At 40.3% G+C, this 18,626-nt stretch overlaps 1 protein-coding gene across 4 annotated transcripts in view; it reads left to right on the top strand.

Annotated features, from left to right (window-relative positions):
• QTRT2 (queuine tRNA-ribosyltransferase accessory subunit 2) overlaps nt 1-16,235 on the top strand; it is a 79,981-nt gene extending 63,746 nt beyond the window's left edge. For all 4 annotated transcript variants that reach the window (XM_025376448.1, XM_025376449.1, XM_025376450.1 and 1 more), the window contains 4 exons: nt 4,932-5,131; nt 8,085-8,236; nt 10,913-11,030; nt 13,835-16,235. In XM_025376448.1, coding sequence (XP_025232233.1) covers nt 4,932-5,131; nt 8,085-8,236; nt 10,913-11,030; nt 13,835-14,066 — 702 coding nt within the window. In that variant the 3' untranslated portion in view covers nt 14,067-16,235. The remainder of the gene's footprint in view (nt 1-4,931; nt 5,132-8,084; nt 8,237-10,912; nt 11,031-13,834) is intronic.
• Nucleotides 16,236-18,626: the final 2,391 nt, after the last annotated feature.

Here is an 18,626-nt window from a genome sequence, read left to right on the forward strand (position 1 = left end):
TTTTTTTTTTTTTTTTTTTTGAGACACATTCTTACTCTGTTGCCCAGGCTAGAGAGCAGTGGGGCAGTTTTGGCTCACTGCAACCTCCACCTCCCAGGTTCAAGCAATTCTCCTGCCTCAGCCTCCCAAGTAGTGGGGGTTACAGGAATGCACCACCATGTCTGGCTAATTTTTGTATCTTTAGCTTATTTTTAGCTGAGACGAGGTTTCACCATGTTGGTCAGACTGGTCTTGAACTTCTGATCTCAGGTGATCCACCCACCTTGGCCTCCCAGAGTGCCACCTTTCATTCTATAGAACTGGTTCCTGATACTTCCAGGGAATTCAATTCATTCTTTGCTACCTCTTTAATTAGTATGTAGCTATATTTTAGCCCCAATCATATTGTATTTCAATGATTTCTTTATGTGTTTGTCTTTATTAAACTGTGGCCTCTTTAAGCTCAGTTTCTGTGTGTAATTGGGTATCTTCATCATGCAGCAGAATGCCTTCCCTGTCTTATTCACTGGCTCCTCTTATTCTGAATGCCCTTCAGTATTGAAGCTCTCCAAGATTCAGCTTTTGGCTTTCTTTTCTTCTCCATATATTGCCTGGGTTAGGGATGGCAAATGGGTTTCATCTGACACATAGTAAGCCCTCAGTAAATGTTTGCTCATGGTGAATGGTTATGATGGGGTGAGGAAGATGAAGCTGTAGTGGTAAATCAGGGATACTGACAGCAGAGTTAATTAAGTTGGAAAAGGATTCAGAGAACAGTAGAGATGAGGGAACAGAAGATAGTGATCAAAGGAATTTTAATATCTGAGATCATGTATGTGGATAATCCTGAGCGATCATCACATCCCACTATGGCAAAGCACATTGAGTTTGAAGAACATCATTGTATTGAATTTAGCAATAAAAATACAATTTAGCTAATAAAGTTAATATAAATGAAATAATTAGAGGAAACAGTTATTCTGAATAGAATTCACAGTATAGGTAACAGGAGTTTGGTGTGGGGACATTGCTGAGGGTCTGGGCAGTTAGTGTTGGTGGCTTGCTAGTAATTGTTTTGAGCCAGTCATTATCTTTGTAGGACTAGTGATGTTTGGGTAAGTAGAAAGCAGGACAGGGAGTGTGACAAAGATGATTATTAGAAAGGTCAGATGACCCTCAAGTCCCTCATCTATGTTGTTGCAATCAGCCTCATCATTTCATATTACTTCTGCATATTTGTGGGGTTTTTTTTTGTTTCGTTTGTTTTTTTGAGATGGAGTTTTGTTCTTGTCGCCCAGGCTGGAGTGCAGTGGTGTAATCTTGGCTCACTGCAACTTCTCTCTCCCAGGTTCAAGCGATTCCTCCTGCCTCAACTTCCTCAGTAGCTAAGACTACAGGTGCACGCCACCACACCTGGCTAATTTTTGTATTTTTAGTAGAGATGGGGTTTCACTATGTTGGCCAGGCTGGTCTCGAACCCCTGACTTTGTGATTTGCCTCCCAAAGTGCTGGGATTATAGACGTGAGTCACCGCGCCCGGCCTTACTTCTGCATATTTATTGGTCAAATGTGTAGTCCCTTTCCATATCCTTTATTATTGTCTTGACATGATTATTAAACAATGCCCCCCGCATTCTTAAGTGTTCCATTTTAGATAATAAATTATATGATCGTGCTTCTTACACCCAGGAAAGGGAGTTTCCCAAATAGTCATGCTAGTCATGTAAGCAGGCAGGCCTGTGTAACTCTCTGCTTTGTGTATCTGCATACATCTTTTCCCATGATTCCCTCCCTGTCTTATTCACTGGCTGCTCTTATTCTGAATGCCCTTCAATATTGAAGCTCTCCAAGATTCAATTTTTGGCTTTCTTTTCTTTTCCATATATTACCTGGGTTAGGGATGGCGAATGGGTTTCGTCCGAGGTGGTCGGGTGCAGCAAGAAGAGAGTCATCTGTTAGTCACATCTGCTGTCAAATCAGGAGTGGAGAGTTGTAGTATCATGGCAGGTGTCTGCCATTCTAGCCTGGGCAATCATGTTTGTATCACTCATGTTTGTATCACCCATACCTTTAGGTTCATTTAGGTTCAGTGGCTGAATTAAGATTGCCATTTGGACATCCTGCTGATTCCTCAAACTCAGAACACGCAGAACGGAGTAATCATCTTGCCTCATCCATTATTTTTCTAGGAGTCCCTGCCTTTTGCTCTTATCACCATCTCCCTGGACTTGCAAAACAGGAGCCAGGAGTCATTTGAGACTTTGTCTTTATCCTCTCCTTGGATGACTAATCAGTCAAGTTATGTTGATCCTACTTCCTGATGAGGTTTCAAGTTTTATCTTTCCTCTTCATCCACACGGCCACTGCCTTAGTCCAGGTCATCTCATCTTTCACCTGGATCATTAAAGTTGTCTGCTATTCCATTCTTCAATCATACTCACCTTTAATTTATTCTTCACACGGCAGCCAAAGTGTTCTTTCTGGAGGAATAGTCTGATTATGTCCCTCCTGCTTAAACTAAGGAGTGAAATTCTCTCTTCACAGTGTTCCAGGCCTCCTCTCTATCCCTTTCTTCTACTGGAGAGCCATTGTTGATTTGTATATTTGCTTGCAAAACTTATTTTTTGCAATTACATACACATAATTAATATATAGATATACATGGCTGTATTACATGAGTATGATCATATATTCAGCAATTTGCTTGTTTTTCATTTAACAATATCCTGAAACTCTTTTTCTATCGCTGCATATATTGCTATATGTACTGCATTCTTTTTAAACAACTGCATAGGAAGCCATACTGTGTATATATTATGATTTACATAAGCCTTTCCTCTATGGATACACACGTAAGTTGTTGCCAGTTTTTCATTATTCTAAACATCTTTGTAAATAAACCTTGGCACATGTGAATGAGTATAGGAGAGATTGTTAGACATGGAATTTTAGGATCCATAGATAAAAGCATCGACATTTCTATAAGTGCTGCCCACTTTCCTTCCTAAGAGGTTGAACTGATTTTTCTCTGTGTTTATCAGGGTGTGTAAGTGTCATTTCCCTTACAGTTTCACTTCTACTCTGTTGTTATCTGTGTTTTAACCTTTTTGTTATTATATGGACAAAAATGGTATCTCGTTGTTTCCGATTTTGCATTACCTTACTAACGAGGTTTAGTAGTTCTTCATATGTGTATAGGGCATTCACATTTATTTTTCTGAATTTCATATTTACATATTGTACCTAGATTTCTATGAGGTTATCATTCATTTCTTTAGAGGATTTGTTGGAGCTCATTTTATGCTGTAGATATTTAAATATTCCTCCAAAGAGTAAGAGTAAGTTCTCCTTTGCCTTTGTTGATGGTGTATTTTACTAGAGAAGTTTTACTGATTTTTTTTTTTTTTTTTTTTTTTTGAGACAGCCCCTTGCCCTGTCATCCAGGCTGGAGTGCAGTGGCACGATCTCGGCTCAGCGCAAGCTCCTCCTCCTGGGCTCAAGCGATTCTCCCACTTCAGCCTCCCGAGTAGCTGGGACCACAGATGCATGCCACCACATCCGGCTAATTTTCGTATTTTTAGTAGAGATGGGGTTTTGCAATGTTGGCCAGGCTGGTCTCAAACTCCTGACCTCAGATGATCCACCCGCTTTGGCCTCCCAAAGTGCTGGGATTACAGATGTGAGCCGTCATGCCTGGCAAGTTTTTGTACTCAAACTTGTCAACCTTTTCCTGTAAGCTTTAGCTTGTTTAGGAAGGCCTTCCTTACCCCAAGATTGTAAAAATATTCAACATATTCTTCTAAAACTTGTGTAACTATATTTTTTATGTTTAGCTATTAGGTCCATTGAATTTGTGTTGTGAGGATGGTGTGTAGTAGTGGTCTTTATTTTGTTGGTTTGTGAGTGGATAGTCAGTTGTCTCAACAGTTTCTGAGTTCCTAAAGTTATCTCTAGCTAAGAGGCTTGGAGGTAGTCTAAAGCAGGCCTGGATAGTCATTACACAAATTAAAACTCTTCATTTGTCCTTTTCCTCTTGTCCCTGTTTAGTGTACACTTTATTTATTTATTTACATTTTTTTACTGAAACAAGGTCTCACTCTGTTACCCTGGATGGAATGCAGTGGCACAGTTTCAGCTTACTGCAACCTTCCCCTCCCGGGCTCAAGCCATCCTCTCACCTCAGCCTCCCGAATAGCTGGGACTACAGGCACAAGCCACCATGCCCAGCTAATTTTGCTTTTTTTATTTTTTGTAGAGACGAGGTCTCACTGTGTTGCCCAGGCTGGTCTTAAAATCCTGGGCTCGGCTGGGCACGGTGGCTCAAGCCTGTAATCCCAGCACTTTGGGAGGCCGAGATGGGTGGATCACGAGGTCAGGAGATCGAGACCATCCTGGCTAACACGGTGAAACCCCGTCTCTACTAAAAAAATACAAAAAAATTAGCCGGGCGAGGTGGCGGGCGCCTGTAGTCCCAGCTACTCGGGAGGCTGAGGCAGGAGAATGGCGTGAACCCGGGAGGCAGAGCTTGCAGTGAGCTGAGATCCGGCCACTGCACTCCAGCCTGGGCGACAGAGCGAGACTCTGTCTCAAAAAAAAAAAAAATCCTGGGCTCAAATGATCCTCCTACTTCGGCCTCCCAAAGTGCTGGGATTACAGGCTTGAGCCACTGCACCTGATCTAATTTAATCTAAGCCAGAACAAGACTACATATGTTGAATGCATCTTTTTCCTAAGTCTTTTCTTACCTGATGGGTAAAGTATGTTTTTCAAAGTATGTTCCTCAGAGCCCTAAAGGTTCTTAGGGAGAAGGGAGCACCATGCCCCTTAATGCTTCAACTGCAGCAGCTTCACTGAGGTCTCTTCTATACATTGAACTTCCATGTAAGGTTCATTTAAACAAAGGTCTCTGATACTGAAAATGGTTAAAAACATGTCATCCTTTTTTAACTCAGGTTCTTCAGAAGAGTGTGATCATTGGAGTGATTGAAGGTGGAGATGTGATGGAAGAGAGGCTGAGGTCAGCACGAGAGACAGCCAAGCGGCCCGTAGGGGGCTTCCTTCTGGATGGTTTTCAAGGAAATCCAACAACCCTGGAGACTAGACTGTGCTTACTGTCATCAGTCACTGCAGAGCTGCCGGAGGACAAACCAAGGCCAGTTCAGTTAGGACACAGGCTGGCCTCATGGGATGCAGGACAGGAGTGCTGGCTAATTGTGTATTACATAGTGTCTGTGCATGGGCATGTTTTTGATGTTTTGATTATGTCCTTTCTGGGCTGAGTCTGCTGAGGCACTGAGGCAGACTGTAAGGGGAGTTTCTATGAAGGCTGTCCTGGCCTTGATTTCAGAATGTAGAGTAGAGGATAACTGCCATGTGAATTATGTTATTTGATCCTCCTAAGCGAGAGCAAGTATTATAGTGTTTCCCCTCATTCTTTTGCCAACTACAAATATTGTTGTCTCTTCATTATAACATGGTATGTGGAGACCAAGTATAAAGTCATACGGAACTCTGGTTTAAACTGAGGAAAGTTGAGGACAGATATGGGATGATTAGTGGGATGAAGATGAGTTCCACCAACAAGAACTTAAGAAGCTCTTAGATTTGAGGCTGGTAGTGAGTGGTGTCAATTTTTGAAATTAAGGGGACTGACAACCCTAGTAGGATTGGTTCTTACATTTCCATAAATTGCAGAATTCACCTTGTGCTGGTAAGAAAAGATGATCTGCAAGATTTGAAGCTACAAATTCTGAGTTTCTGAATGCAGCTGATGTCGTATTAGGCTACCCACATTTTTTGTAATGGTTTGTTATCTCAATGTGAATATTCATGCTTTTTTCCTGCATGTATATTAAGAAGTTTGGTTGTGGTGTGCTGCTCTACACTCCTTTAGTTGGTTAGTATATAATATATGTAATTTTACTACTTTTTTTTTTGAGACGGAGTTTTGCTCTTGTTGCCCAGGCTGGAGTGCAATGGCATGATCTTGGCTCACCGCAACCTCTGCCTCCTGGGTTCAAGTGATTCTTCTGCCTCAGCCTCCCAAGTAGCTGGGATTACAGGCATGCACCACCACACCCGGCTAATTTTGTATTTTTAGTAGAGACAGGGTTTCTCCTTGTTGTCAGGCTGGTCTCGAATTCCCGACCTCAGGTGATCCGCCCGCCTTGACCTCCCAAAGTGCTGGGATTACAGGCGTGATTTTACTACCTTTTTAAAGATTCAGGTACAGCTTAGAGGAAAGCACATGAATCATACATACAGCTCAATTAATTTTCACATGTCTACACTTGTGTAAACACTACCCAGAACAAGGTATTTCCATCACCTCAGCCAACCTTTGACCCCCAATTTTACCTAGTTCTTTTGTGTTCATTGCTCCCTCTCCTGTACTTGTTTCACTCTGGTGCACATAACACTTCAGCACTAGTATTTCTAGACATTTTCTGGACTTCTTCCTGTTAAGTGCTCACAGATGTCTGTTACTGAATTTGAAAGCTGGATTGTTTTTCTTTCTATCAGTGTGTAGAAATGCCAGCTTCAGTTGGATGGGAGTTCTAAAATATTACATTACTTGAAGGAAACTGTAGTCAAGAAAACCAGCATATATTTAAGAGTTCTGCTTATTTAATATTACATGAGGCTTTTCTTTGCATTTCTGTGCCAGTTCATAGAAAGGGGCTATAGGTAGAAAAACAAACATAAAAAAGAGCAGCAGCCAGCCAGTCAGCCGTGATTTAGTGCATCTCCACATCTGTTTTCATGGAGTGGCAAAACCTAGCTGAGTGCCATTAATAGTCTTAGAATGCCTTACCTATTACAGGTTGAGTATCCTTTATCCAAAATGCTAGGGACCAGAAGTGCTTGAGATTTTGGATTTTTTCAGATCTTGGAATATTTGCAGGGTACATACTGGCTGGGCACCCCTAATTTGAAAGTCCAAAATCCAAAACTCTCTGGTGAGCATTTCCTTTCAGTGTCATGTTGGCGCTCAAAAAGTTTCAGATTTGGGAGCATTTTGGATTTCAGATTTTCGGATTAAGGATGCTAAACCTGTACCTTGGAAAACACCATCTCATTCCACAGTGCAGACTTTTTATTAATGGAGAAAATATAAAGAAAGCCAACTAGATTCTTAGATCCTATGGCCAGAGGTGAAATCCTGACAGCGAGAGTTGCTTTATAAATTAACTTATGAGGGATATAGTAGAGTAAAATGTCTTTATTGTACCAATTATGAAAAATTATAGGCAAAATACAGTTAAAACAAGCACAATATTGCAGCAAGAAATAAAGCACACAGCTTTGCACTCCTAAAAAATCTATATAGTGAATAGGCTATAAATTTTAGTTTATGACTAGGGAGGTTGTTCAGAAAGGATGATAGTTGAAAGGAAACTAACCTAACCTTCTTTGAACTTCTCTCTGAGATCAGAAACTATACTATGGGCCGGGTGCAGTGGCTCACACCTGTAATCCCAGCACTTTGGGAGGCCAAGGTGGGCGGATCACCTGAGGTCAGGAGTTCGAGACCAGCCTGGCCAACATGGTGAAACCCCATCTCTACTACAAATATAAAAATTGGCTAGGTATGGTGGCAGGTGCCTGTAATCCCAGCTACTAGGGAGGCTGAGGCAGGAGAATTGCTCCTAGGAGGCGGAGGTTTCAATGAGCTGAGATTACGCCATTGCATTCAGCCTGGGCAACAAGAGTGAGAATCCCTCTCAAAAAAAAAAAAAAAGAAACTATACTATGTGCTTTCTCAAATATCTCATTAATTCTCGGAACGATTCTGTGGGGGTATATGTTATTTGCTCTTGTTTTTAAGATTAGAAAACTAAAACTCAGAGAAGTTAAGTAATCTTTCCAAAGTGACACAGCAAATACATAAATGACAGAGCTAGTATTCAAGCCCCAGTTTTTCTGACTCCAAAGCCGTATGTTCTTTCTACTACATGTTTCTGTCTACTGCCTGCCACTCTAACCGTGATTGGTGTTTTTCATTATTATTTTTTTTTTTTTTGGTGCCTTGTCCATTAAAAGGACTTTCTGATTTCCTTCCTTGCATCGTCCTCATGTCACTGTTCTTATTGTTACTTTTACAGGCTCATATCTGGTATTGGTCGGCCAGATGAGGTGCTCAAGTGTATTGAAAGAGGAGTGGACTTATTTGAGAGTTTTTTCCCTTATCAAGTAACAGAGCGGGGAGGTGCCCTGACTTTCAGTTTTGATTACCAGCTGAATACCGAAGAGATACGTAAGTCTTTTGAAGTTTATCTTTTATCCTTAAGTTTCTTCCATTTCCTATTAATTTTTGGCTTGAGTCACAAGACAGAAATATGTATATATAAAGCCAGCCTTTTACAAAACTACATCTTTGTTTCTTATCTGTGTGCCCTGGCATGTTGGCACACAAATCCAGGTACTTAATACTATACGTGTAGCTCATCAATATTAGGATGTGATTTTATAGTGAACAGAACCAAGAAAGACAAAACCTCCTCTGTTAACAGCCTGAAAAAAGAACATTCAGAGTGAATTGTGATGAAAATCATAAGAAAACCTTTGAACTGCTTGGTTAAAGTTAACTTATTTTCTCACAAAAGAGTTTTTGTCTTTTCTTTGCAAACCTTATGCTATTAAAATACAGGGAGACTCATGATCCTCTGATCCTAGTGTTACTTCTTACATTTTGGTGGTTTTTCTTTCTTTTTTTTTTTTTTTAATACACCAGGCTTTGAAAGCTGTTTTCCTCTGCTAATGTTGCTTTCAAGGACTGCCATTTTCTTTTATTCTTTAGTTTTCCAGAAGTTAAGAAAGTCAGTTTCAGATTCTAACACTTAACTGGAGGTACAAAAGGAGCTGGGGTATAGACTTTGGGCTAGAGTTGCTTGAAGTGGGTTTTCAGGAGAGTGTCTCCGTGCAGTCTTCCCTCTGACTTTGAGAAATGGCCTTTCCTTTCCTTTTCCTGCTGTCTTTGGAACTTTTCCTTAACCACGTCAACCTTAAATTTAAATAGGACCCAAAACTTCCTTAAAAGTTCATTTTTATTCCTCACGGGTAACTAAATTTCATTCAGATGTTATACTTTTATGAAGCAGCTTAACCATTAATCTAAATAGAATTACTCTGGAAACAAAATAAATCAAGTTGATCAAATTCTTAAATATATAGGAGATCAATTTTACTGTCCTTTTAGACAGACCAGAACATAATGTATGTGGCTAGGTATACCATTAACACTATAAATTTTCACATCTGCATTTACAAACTGAATTATTTCCACCAGAATAGAGGTAACTGTTAGTCATTCAGTACCAGGAATATGCAAAGCTCTAAAAAGAATCTGATTTGAGTTCTCTGTAATGAACAAGGTCATTTTTGGCCAGAGAAAGCCAAGTTTCTTCATGATTAGGAAAAAGAAAATAGTTTGAATGTTTAAACAAAGTATTATTAACTGTGTGTGTGTGGTAAATTAAAGTACTTTGCCACTTACATACTGAGAATTCCAAAGAAATTACTTGACACCAGTTCTCCCAAATGACAAGAGTTTTCCAAAATGTCAGAGCTTAAAAAAATTTTTTTCAGAAATAGGGTCTCACTCTGTTGCCCAGGCTGGAGTGTGCAGTGGTGTGATTATGGCTCGCTACAGCCTCGAACTCCTGAAAAAAGAACATTCAGAGTGAATTGTGATGGAAATTATAAGAAAACCTTTGAACTGCTTGGTAAAGTTTAATTTGTTTAACTTTAATGGGCACAAGCCATCCTCCCACCTCAGCCTCCCGAGTACTAGGAGGTGCATGCCACCTTGTAGGCTGGGACTACAGGTGCATGCCACCATGCTTGGCCAATTTTTAAATTTTTTGCAGAGACAGGGTCTTGCTGTGTTGCCCAGGCTGGTTGTGCACTCCTGACCTCAGGCGACCCTCCTGCCTTAGCCTCCCAAAGTGCTGGGATTACAGGTATGAGTCACTGCAGCCAGCTGAGGGCTTCATTATGGTTTCCCGCATCAGCATGCATATTTATGAGAACAAAATTATGACAGCTCTGTGCCCAGTGCTCAGGTTGCTTCTCTTATTCCTTTGACCTTGATAAAATTACCCTCCTAAGACCACCTGTCCTTCTCCTGGGACCAACACTGAGATTTGTTATCATTTGTTCTCAAAATACCCCTTAACTACTTGTCCCTGTTTCAGGCAGTTGGCTTTTTGTAGAGTAGCTGGTGTTTCTTTTGCAGTGCAAGGAATGTTTCTTCTTAAAGCAGAAAGTTGAAGGGAACAATTCAGGTTGCCATTTAATTCTGGATAGTCTGGGTTCCCCAGAGGGCCAGAGTCTCCACATAGAATACATACATTAAAACCATGTTCTACTTTAATCTATTTGGAATATAGGTAATTCGAAGCCCAATTTATTTGCATGTACATTGTGATAAGGGATAGTGATAACCCCACCCCCCCCCCGACACACACACACACACAACCAATGTTAACTTTTGTTGGTTTATTTATTTATTATTAAATAGAGATGGGGTCTTGCTGTGTTGCCCAGGCTGGTCATGTACTCCTGACCTCACGCAATCCTCCTGCTTTAGCCTCCCAAACTTTTGGGATTACAGGCATGAGCCATCACGCCTGGCCATCAACCATTTTTTAAATTATTTCTTGATGGTAAGATTGTATGTTATATATTTGTAACTATAATTTGCTTAAATATTATTGAATCTCTAAATTGTTTTGATGTTGTAGATAAGAGGACAGTGACCGTCTTGGAGCATATTGCTGTTTTTCATTTCTTGTGTGATTTCCTTAGGATAAATTCTCAGGAGTGAAATTACAGAGTCAAAGATCATGCAATAATAACTAAAATAAAGTGTTTCCAATGGCCACTTCTTATCTGATCATCATTCAAGGCTTTTTATTGGTTTGTCCTTCAGTATTACAACAAAATGGAACACAAGAAGAAATAAAATGTGTGGATCAAATAAAGAAAATGGAAATAACTGGTTGCAACCAAGAAATAACATCATTTGAAATTAATCTGAAGGAAAAAATGTAAGAAATTTTTAAAGGTTTAGATTTTACTTTCTGATTTCTGAATTTTAGTCTGTTTTAAAAGTTTATGGGACTATTCTCAATTTATGATTTCATAAAATATTAATAGTTGGGTATTATTTAGACCTTCTCAAATTCAGTTTCAAAAAAACTCTTTATTTTCTGCAGATGAATTTGTAGACTTTGTCTTGTCAGAAGACTAGAGCCAGGTAATGATTGCTTTAGAAAAGCTGACAGATTAGACCAAATCCATTGTTTGCTGTCTTTTATTCCTTTAGAGCATAATAAGGATTTCAAGATAAAACACAACAAACTTTTAAATTGTAGGGTGCCTAACATCTTTGTTAGATACAGGCTATAAATCTTACATAAAATATTTATCTCTATAAAGAACAAATTAAGATACAGATTGAATTGAATATCCCTTCTTCAAAATGCTTGGAACCAGAAGTGTTTCAGATTTCTTTGATTTATTGTTGTTGTTGTTGTTTTATTTTAGAACATTTGCATTATACTTACCTGGCTGAGCATCCATCATCTGAAATCTGAAATACTCCAATGAGCAGTTCCTTTGAGCATCATGTTAGTGCTCAAAAAGTTCTGAATTTTGGAGCATTTCCCTTTTTAGATTTTCAGATTAGGGATACTGAACCTGTGTCTTGTAATTTTTGTATTTGGTCAAAAGTGGTAATCATCAGTGAACCAGTGAGTGATTTTTCTTTGAGTCTGACGCACTCACTTTAGTACTAGGGTGGGTTTTTTGTCTTATGTAAAGGGAAATCCTATGGCTTGTGACTTATTTATATCTATCTAGTGATAGTACAGACTTGAGAGTTCATGAAAGAATGTGAAAATCCTTGTTCTTACTCATATTCTGTTGGGACTCCTTTAATTGTAGGTCAGAAATGGTAATGTCTACCACATTTGACTTCTTAAAAAATAACCAAGGAGATAGATTTGCTTTTGTCTTTCTTTTCTTTTATCCTTTTTTTTTTTTCTGTCATCCACTGACTCTCAAATGATTTATTTATGTTTTTAAATTTTTAGGGTAATATAAATGGTTACTACTAAAATTCCCTTCATGTTATAGATTTAATTGGAAATTATACTATTATTATTGGCACTAGACTTTCAGTTTTTGTGATTTGTAGACAAATTCTAGCACTGCTCTTGACTGTGTGACTTTGGTCTGGTCAATTCACTTTTTTTTTTTTTTTTTTGCAACAGTCTCGCGCTGTCGACTAGGCCAGAGTGCAGTGGCATGATCTTGGCTCACTGCAACCTCCGCCGCCTGGGTTCAGGCGATTCTCCTGCCTCAGCCTTCCAAGTAGCTGGTATTACAGGCATGCACCACCATGCCTGGCTAATTTTTGTATTTTCAGTAGAGACAGGGTTTCACCATGTTGGCCAGGCTGGGCTTGAACTCCTGACCTCAATCCACTTATTTTTAATAGTTGATTAAAGGTAACACCTGACCAGGCATGGTAGCTCACATCTGTAATCCCAGCACTTTGGGAGGCTGAGGATGGAGGATCACTTGAGCCCAGGAGTTCAAGACCAGCCTGAACAACATAGCAAAACCTTTTCTCTAAAACAGATTATCGGGGCGTGGTGGGAGGCTGAGATGCAAGGTTGCTTGAACCCAGGAGTCCGAGACTGCAGTGTACTATGATTATACCACTGCACTCCAGCCTGGGTGACAGAGCAAGACCCTGTCTCAAAAAAAAAAAGTTAACACCTATGCAGTGCCTAGGCTTAGTACGTGCCCAGCAGTGTTCAAGTTCTTTCACTGTACTAATTCATTTCATCTTTGTAACAACTGTCTGAGATAGGCACTGTTATTACCTTTGGTTCATGGATGAGAAACAAGTCACAGAGAGTTGTTAAGTGACTGTGACTTGCCCAAGTGAGTTGTGAAGCCAGGAATCAAATTCATGCAGGGTAGCTCCAGGCCCTCCCTCTCAACCCCCATAGTAATTTTCTTCTGTAGAATGACAATAAAAATGGTTATCTCTAAGAATGAATGTGAAGGTTAAATGAGACAATATATGTGAAAGCGTTTGGTAAACTGCAAAAAGCTGTGTAAGTAGAAGTCTACCATGTCTTTTGATAATAATTCTGGTGGTAAGTGGGAAAGAAGTGTCACTCACTTCTCTCCTAAGTGTCAAACACTTACATGTGTTTCCTAACATTATGTGCCTTTACAATGTGATTAGTAGTAGTCAACATGAGTGAGCGACCACATGAATTTATTCTGATGCTCCTTCGTAACCCCAGACTCGGAGTTTGCATTAGTCAGGGAAAACCTCCAGGGTCTCCCTGACTCATTGTGTTCTTTGTTAACTTTTTTTTTCTTTTTTGGGACGGAGTCTCGCTCTGTTGTCCAGGCTGGAGTGCAGTGGTGTGATCTCAGCTCACCACCTCTGCCTTCCGGGTTCAAGTGATTTTCCTGCCTCAGCCTCCCGAGTAGCTGGGACTACAGACACGCACCACCATGCCTGGCTAATTTTTGTATTTTTAGTAGAGATGGGGTTTCACCATATTGGCCAGGCTGGTCTTGAACTCCTGACCTCGTGATCCGCCTGTCCCGGCCTCCCAAAATGCTGGGATTACAGGAGTGAGCCACCGCATCCAGCTCTTTGTTCACTTTTAACCTTATTGCCATTTTAAGCAGGTGCACAGCACTGAACATTTGCTAGTGATGTTATTAACCACTGGTAACTTTACCAGCAGAATAGATAGCTGGGGTTGTGGATTTCTTGTGTTCCGTACTTTCTGGAATGTCACTGTGACTTCTGTCTTAGGTACCAGGAGGACTTTAACCCGCTGGTGAGAGGATGTTCCTGTTACTGCTGTAAGAATCACACTCGGGCATACATCCACCATCTGCTGGTGACCAACGAGCTGCTGGCCGGAGTCCTGCTTATGATGCACAACTTTGAACACTACTTTGGGTTTTTCCATTCCATCCGGGAGGCACTAAAAAATGACAAACTGGCACAGCTGAAAGAGCTCATCCACAGGCAAGCATCTTGAGATCTTGCAAATACAAGTCTCACTCTTCACACTGAGCCTGTATCAGTGTTGTAAGATGGGAAGACATGAAGAAGAAATAATCTGAGCCTTAGTTATTTATATTTTGATATAAGGTCTGCTAAAGTAAAGAATATTTGTACCAAACTGCCCACATGAGGGTGAAGAGATTTCTTCTAAAGACTTAAATGACCTGGATTGAACAGAGAGAATTGAACTGTGACCTTTTAAACTTCTAGACTAATTCTTTTAGTTGATAGAGATTCATTTAGTCAAAGACAAAAGCTTTAGCTGTGAGGGCACAACCTTGAAGTGGGAGTGACAAGATTCTGAGGGACCAATGAATGGGATGGAGGCTTGAAGGGAAATGGTGTGAGACGCATGGCCTCTGGACATATGCCTGTTGATTTGAGAAGAAATCTGGCTTGTTTGAGGGTTTCCTTTAGTTCACCTTCATACTCTCAGGAGACTCTTGGATACTTTTGTCTTCTACCCTGCCCTGGCAGTGCAGCCAATCAGAAATGACTCTTGTGACTTAACCGGGCTCGGATATCCCTGGAATGTGGGGTGGGCTTGAACATTGCTCCTGTGATCATCTGTCCCAGGCCACACTCCTCCATTTGACCACATGGCCTATTTGTAGCTTCTTTTTAGAGCCAATGTAATTGCCTGTTAGGAGCCAAAAGTTTGCCCAGCTGCTTTCATCTGGTTGTGCAGATCCATTGTGATCTGCCTTCCAGGCTCATTAATAGTCTAACTACGTAATAACTGAAGCCCTATCTCTTGTGAAGATTCATTCTCAATGTGTTCACTTAGACAGAGCCCTGCCTGGCCTAACGATTAGAAGATAGTCTCCATCCTCTTCAGATATGACTCCTGGGCAATTCACTTAACTTCTCCATGGCTGTTTCCTGCTGAATAAATAGGGACAGGCATAATGGATAGGAATGAATGAACTTTTAAGATACTGTCTAGCTCTAAAATTTGAAGAACAAAAAGTTTTAGATTAGTGTCATAACCTTAATAGCCCTAATTGTCATCCTGGGAGACAGGCAACAGTAGGGATATCTGAGAGCCTAAAGAGAGGTTTGGCCTGTGGGTTTTTAAATGGTTATTGAATTGGTATCAGGAGATCCTGAGGCTGGTAGGGGAAGGTGATTCTTTCTAAGTTATCTCTATGTTTTTCAAGTTTTCTTTAAGGAATACACATACACCCACATGCACACACCATAGTTTTTATACAAACAGCAATAACAAAACCAAAAAGATGCCCCTTTTTTTTGTAGGGGTAAGAAATACATTTGTTTTATACTTCTATGCTATATTTTGCTGTTCAAAATTTAGTGGGCATTACTTAATATTGTTTCTAATTATTTTGTGGCTGCTGTATGTTTTATTTGTTGGGAGCCCTTTATATTAGGCCGTTCTTGGATTGCTATAAAGAAATACCTGAGACTGGGTAATTTGTAAAGAAAAGAGGTTTAATTGGTTCACAGCTCTGCAGGCTTTATAGGAAGCATAGTACTGGCATCTGCTTGGTTTCTGGGGAGGCCTCAGGAAGCTTACAATCATGGCAGAATGTGAAGGGGGAGCAGGCACATCACATGACAAAAGCAGGAACAAGACTCAGAGCAAGAAGTCACTTATCAGCAAGGGGATGGCCCAAGCCATTCATGAGGGATCCACCTTTGTGCTCCAAACACCTCCCACCAGGCCCCACCTCCAGCATTGGGGATTACATTTCAACCTGAGATTTGGGCTGGGACAAATAGTCAAATTATATTACCCATCTATATGGTTTTCTTTTTCGTAGTATGGGAATGTCTATGAATAAATTCATGGGCATCCTCATAACTCTTCCATGAATGGCAAGGGGTACTTACGGAAAACAGTTTTCCAAGGATCTGATTGTTTTGAAATGTGTTGGATTGGACTTGTTCAAATGTTCATATTTTTGTTCAATGCTAAATGCATCGTTAGGGGAGTAGTGGTAAATATTCCAGAATCCATATGAAATTCATGAGTTTATTTATGTCCAAAACACTGAAAACTGTGTCCAATATTGTTCAATTTCCTGGGTCTTTTTCTTATTAGCACGTTTGAGAAAAATATTCCTTTCCTTTATTGTAGCAAATCTGTTAAAGGCAATAGCAAATAAAACATTTTTAATTTAAAAAATGTACTGTGTTTGGCTTTCTGTAAATGTAGTAGGTCTGTTAAACAAAATATTAAATTTCTGTAATACCAGAAATGTTCTAGAGATTTCTCATTGGAAGAAAAAAATGTTTATCTGTGTTCATTGTTTTGAGAACATCTATGATAAATGTAAAATCCAAAAAGGAGCTATTCAATTATATACATTATGAATATTCCCTTATCTATCTGTATTAGTCTGTTCTTGTGTTTCTATAAAAAAATACCAGAGGCTGGGTAATTTATAAGGGAAAGAGGTTTATTTGGCTCACAGTTCTACAGGCTGTACAGGAAGCATGGCGCCAGCATCTGCTCCTGGTGAGGGCTTCAGGAAACTTACAATTGGGGTAGAAGGCAAAGGGGAAGCTGGTGTGTCACGTGGTGAGAGAATGGGGAGATCCCAGACTCAAACAACCAGATCTCATATGAACTGAGGGAGATTGCAGTCATCACCAAGGAGATGGTGTTAAGCCATTCATGAGGGATGTACCCAGATACCTCCCACCCGGCCCCACCTTCAACACTGGGGATTACATTTCACCATGAGATTTGGAGGGGACAAACATCCAAGCCACATGACTTCCCTCTTTAAGTTATATAATTACGAGCCTTAAGGCCGTGCTAGCACATAATAAAAATAATAATCACAATCTATGGAGTATCTTAAATGTGCCAGGCATCTTGGTAAATGCTTTTCATATATAACTATTGACTCTTAGAGCATGGCTGTGAGGTGTTGCTATTGTCCTATGGGCTACATGTGCTAGTGCTAGTTACTCCCTACTGGAAAAGCTGAAGCCAACTATTTAAGAACTGAATTTTAAGAGAGTTGAATAGCCTGCCTGAGTGCCCACCAGATATTTCAGGAAAGTTAAATAGTTTGCCTAAGGGCCTAAAGACGACTACTCAACTCCCAGGTAGACTCTAGCTCCACCTGACTTAAACTCAATGGTTATCCACTGTACTAAATAAATTCTTATTTTGACTGACTTCTGGGTTGAGGGAGCTAAGAGAATCAGGGACTGCATAGAGGTGCCTCCTGGCCTTGGGGTATTGGGTGCTTTAGGAGCTTTGCTGCAACTTGGCCTTGGCTTCAGCTTTTCCAGTAGTGAATAGCTAGCACTAGCACATGCCCCATGGTACCATGCTGGTATTTGTAGGTGCTCAACATGGGTTAATGTTCCACATTTGAAATTTCTACCCCCCTTCCCAGTTTGGGAGTGTAACCACACCCTGAATGGTGTTGAAATGTTTGGGTACTGTGATTAGTTCAAGTGGACTCAGGTAATCAACTGGAATCTGAGGTTTCTTATGTATTTTGGGGGAGGTTTATTTTGTTACTCCTTGGAATAAAGGGAAAATATTCTAAAACAGTTTTAAACCAAATACTTGTGTAATGAAAGCATTTTAATAGAAATTTCAAACAAAGACCATCAAAGGGTCAAGGCTAGAGTGGAAAGCAACTATCTTATCCAGGGTGTTTTTTCTGTAGAGGCAGCTTGGAGCTCAGTAAGAAACCACAGAGTTAAATGATTACCCTGTGCCTTCCTGATTAGGAACAGGCTGCTCTCTGCAGTTTGATTAGTCTTGCTTGTAACTATGGGATTACAGCTTATTAAAACTGACAGTGCTGTGTAGGGCAGGGAGCCTGGAGGATCAAACTTCCATGCTGAGCCAGCCACCAGCAAGGCTCTGCCTTTACCTACAAGTTTGGTATAATTGGCATTCATTTTAATACCCTTTTTAATCTCTTCACTTTCTTTTCAACCTTTGTGTCTCTTACTAATTTTACACCTTTTCTTTCCTTGCTTCTTCACAAGGTCCCCTGATTTGTGAGCACAAAACCCAAATAACAGTGGGCAAAGAATGAAACAAGCCCAGTGTAAGCAATGTGATTTAGTGTAATTGTGCACTCTTATTCCTCCTGAAAATCCTGCTTCATGCCCCTAGTTCAGGTGTAAATACACAGCACTGTGCCACCTCCCCCCCACCTTTTATTCTCAAAAGTGCTGGCTGAGTTAAATGGTCACCCTAATGTGAGGGGTAGAGATGATCAAACTAGAGAACAGGTGCCCATCTCAATGGGACAGCCGCTACTCACCTCCAGCTAATTGCTGCTGTGGCTCCAGTGCTGCCAGATAGTTCAGTCTTTCAGGAGAAGCCAAAAATCTGGGTTTTCAGGTGAAGTTTCACCATTTTTAAATGCTGGGTCAATTTTTAAACAATATTCTGCTAGCCAAACAAAATGTAGGGGTGCCTAGTTTGCAACCTCTGGCTTAAAATCTGGAAGAAGGGCTTTGGCATCTTCAGCATTTAAAAATTTCTCAACAACTGATTGTAATATACAGAAAGCATGCCTGTAGTTTCTAA

Source organism: Theropithecus gelada, chromosome 2 (genome assembly GCF_003255815.1).
Source record: "Theropithecus gelada isolate Dixy chromosome 2, Tgel_1.0, whole genome shotgun sequence".
Classification (NCBI taxonomy): domain Eukaryota; kingdom Metazoa; phylum Chordata; class Mammalia; order Primates; family Cercopithecidae; genus Theropithecus; species Theropithecus gelada.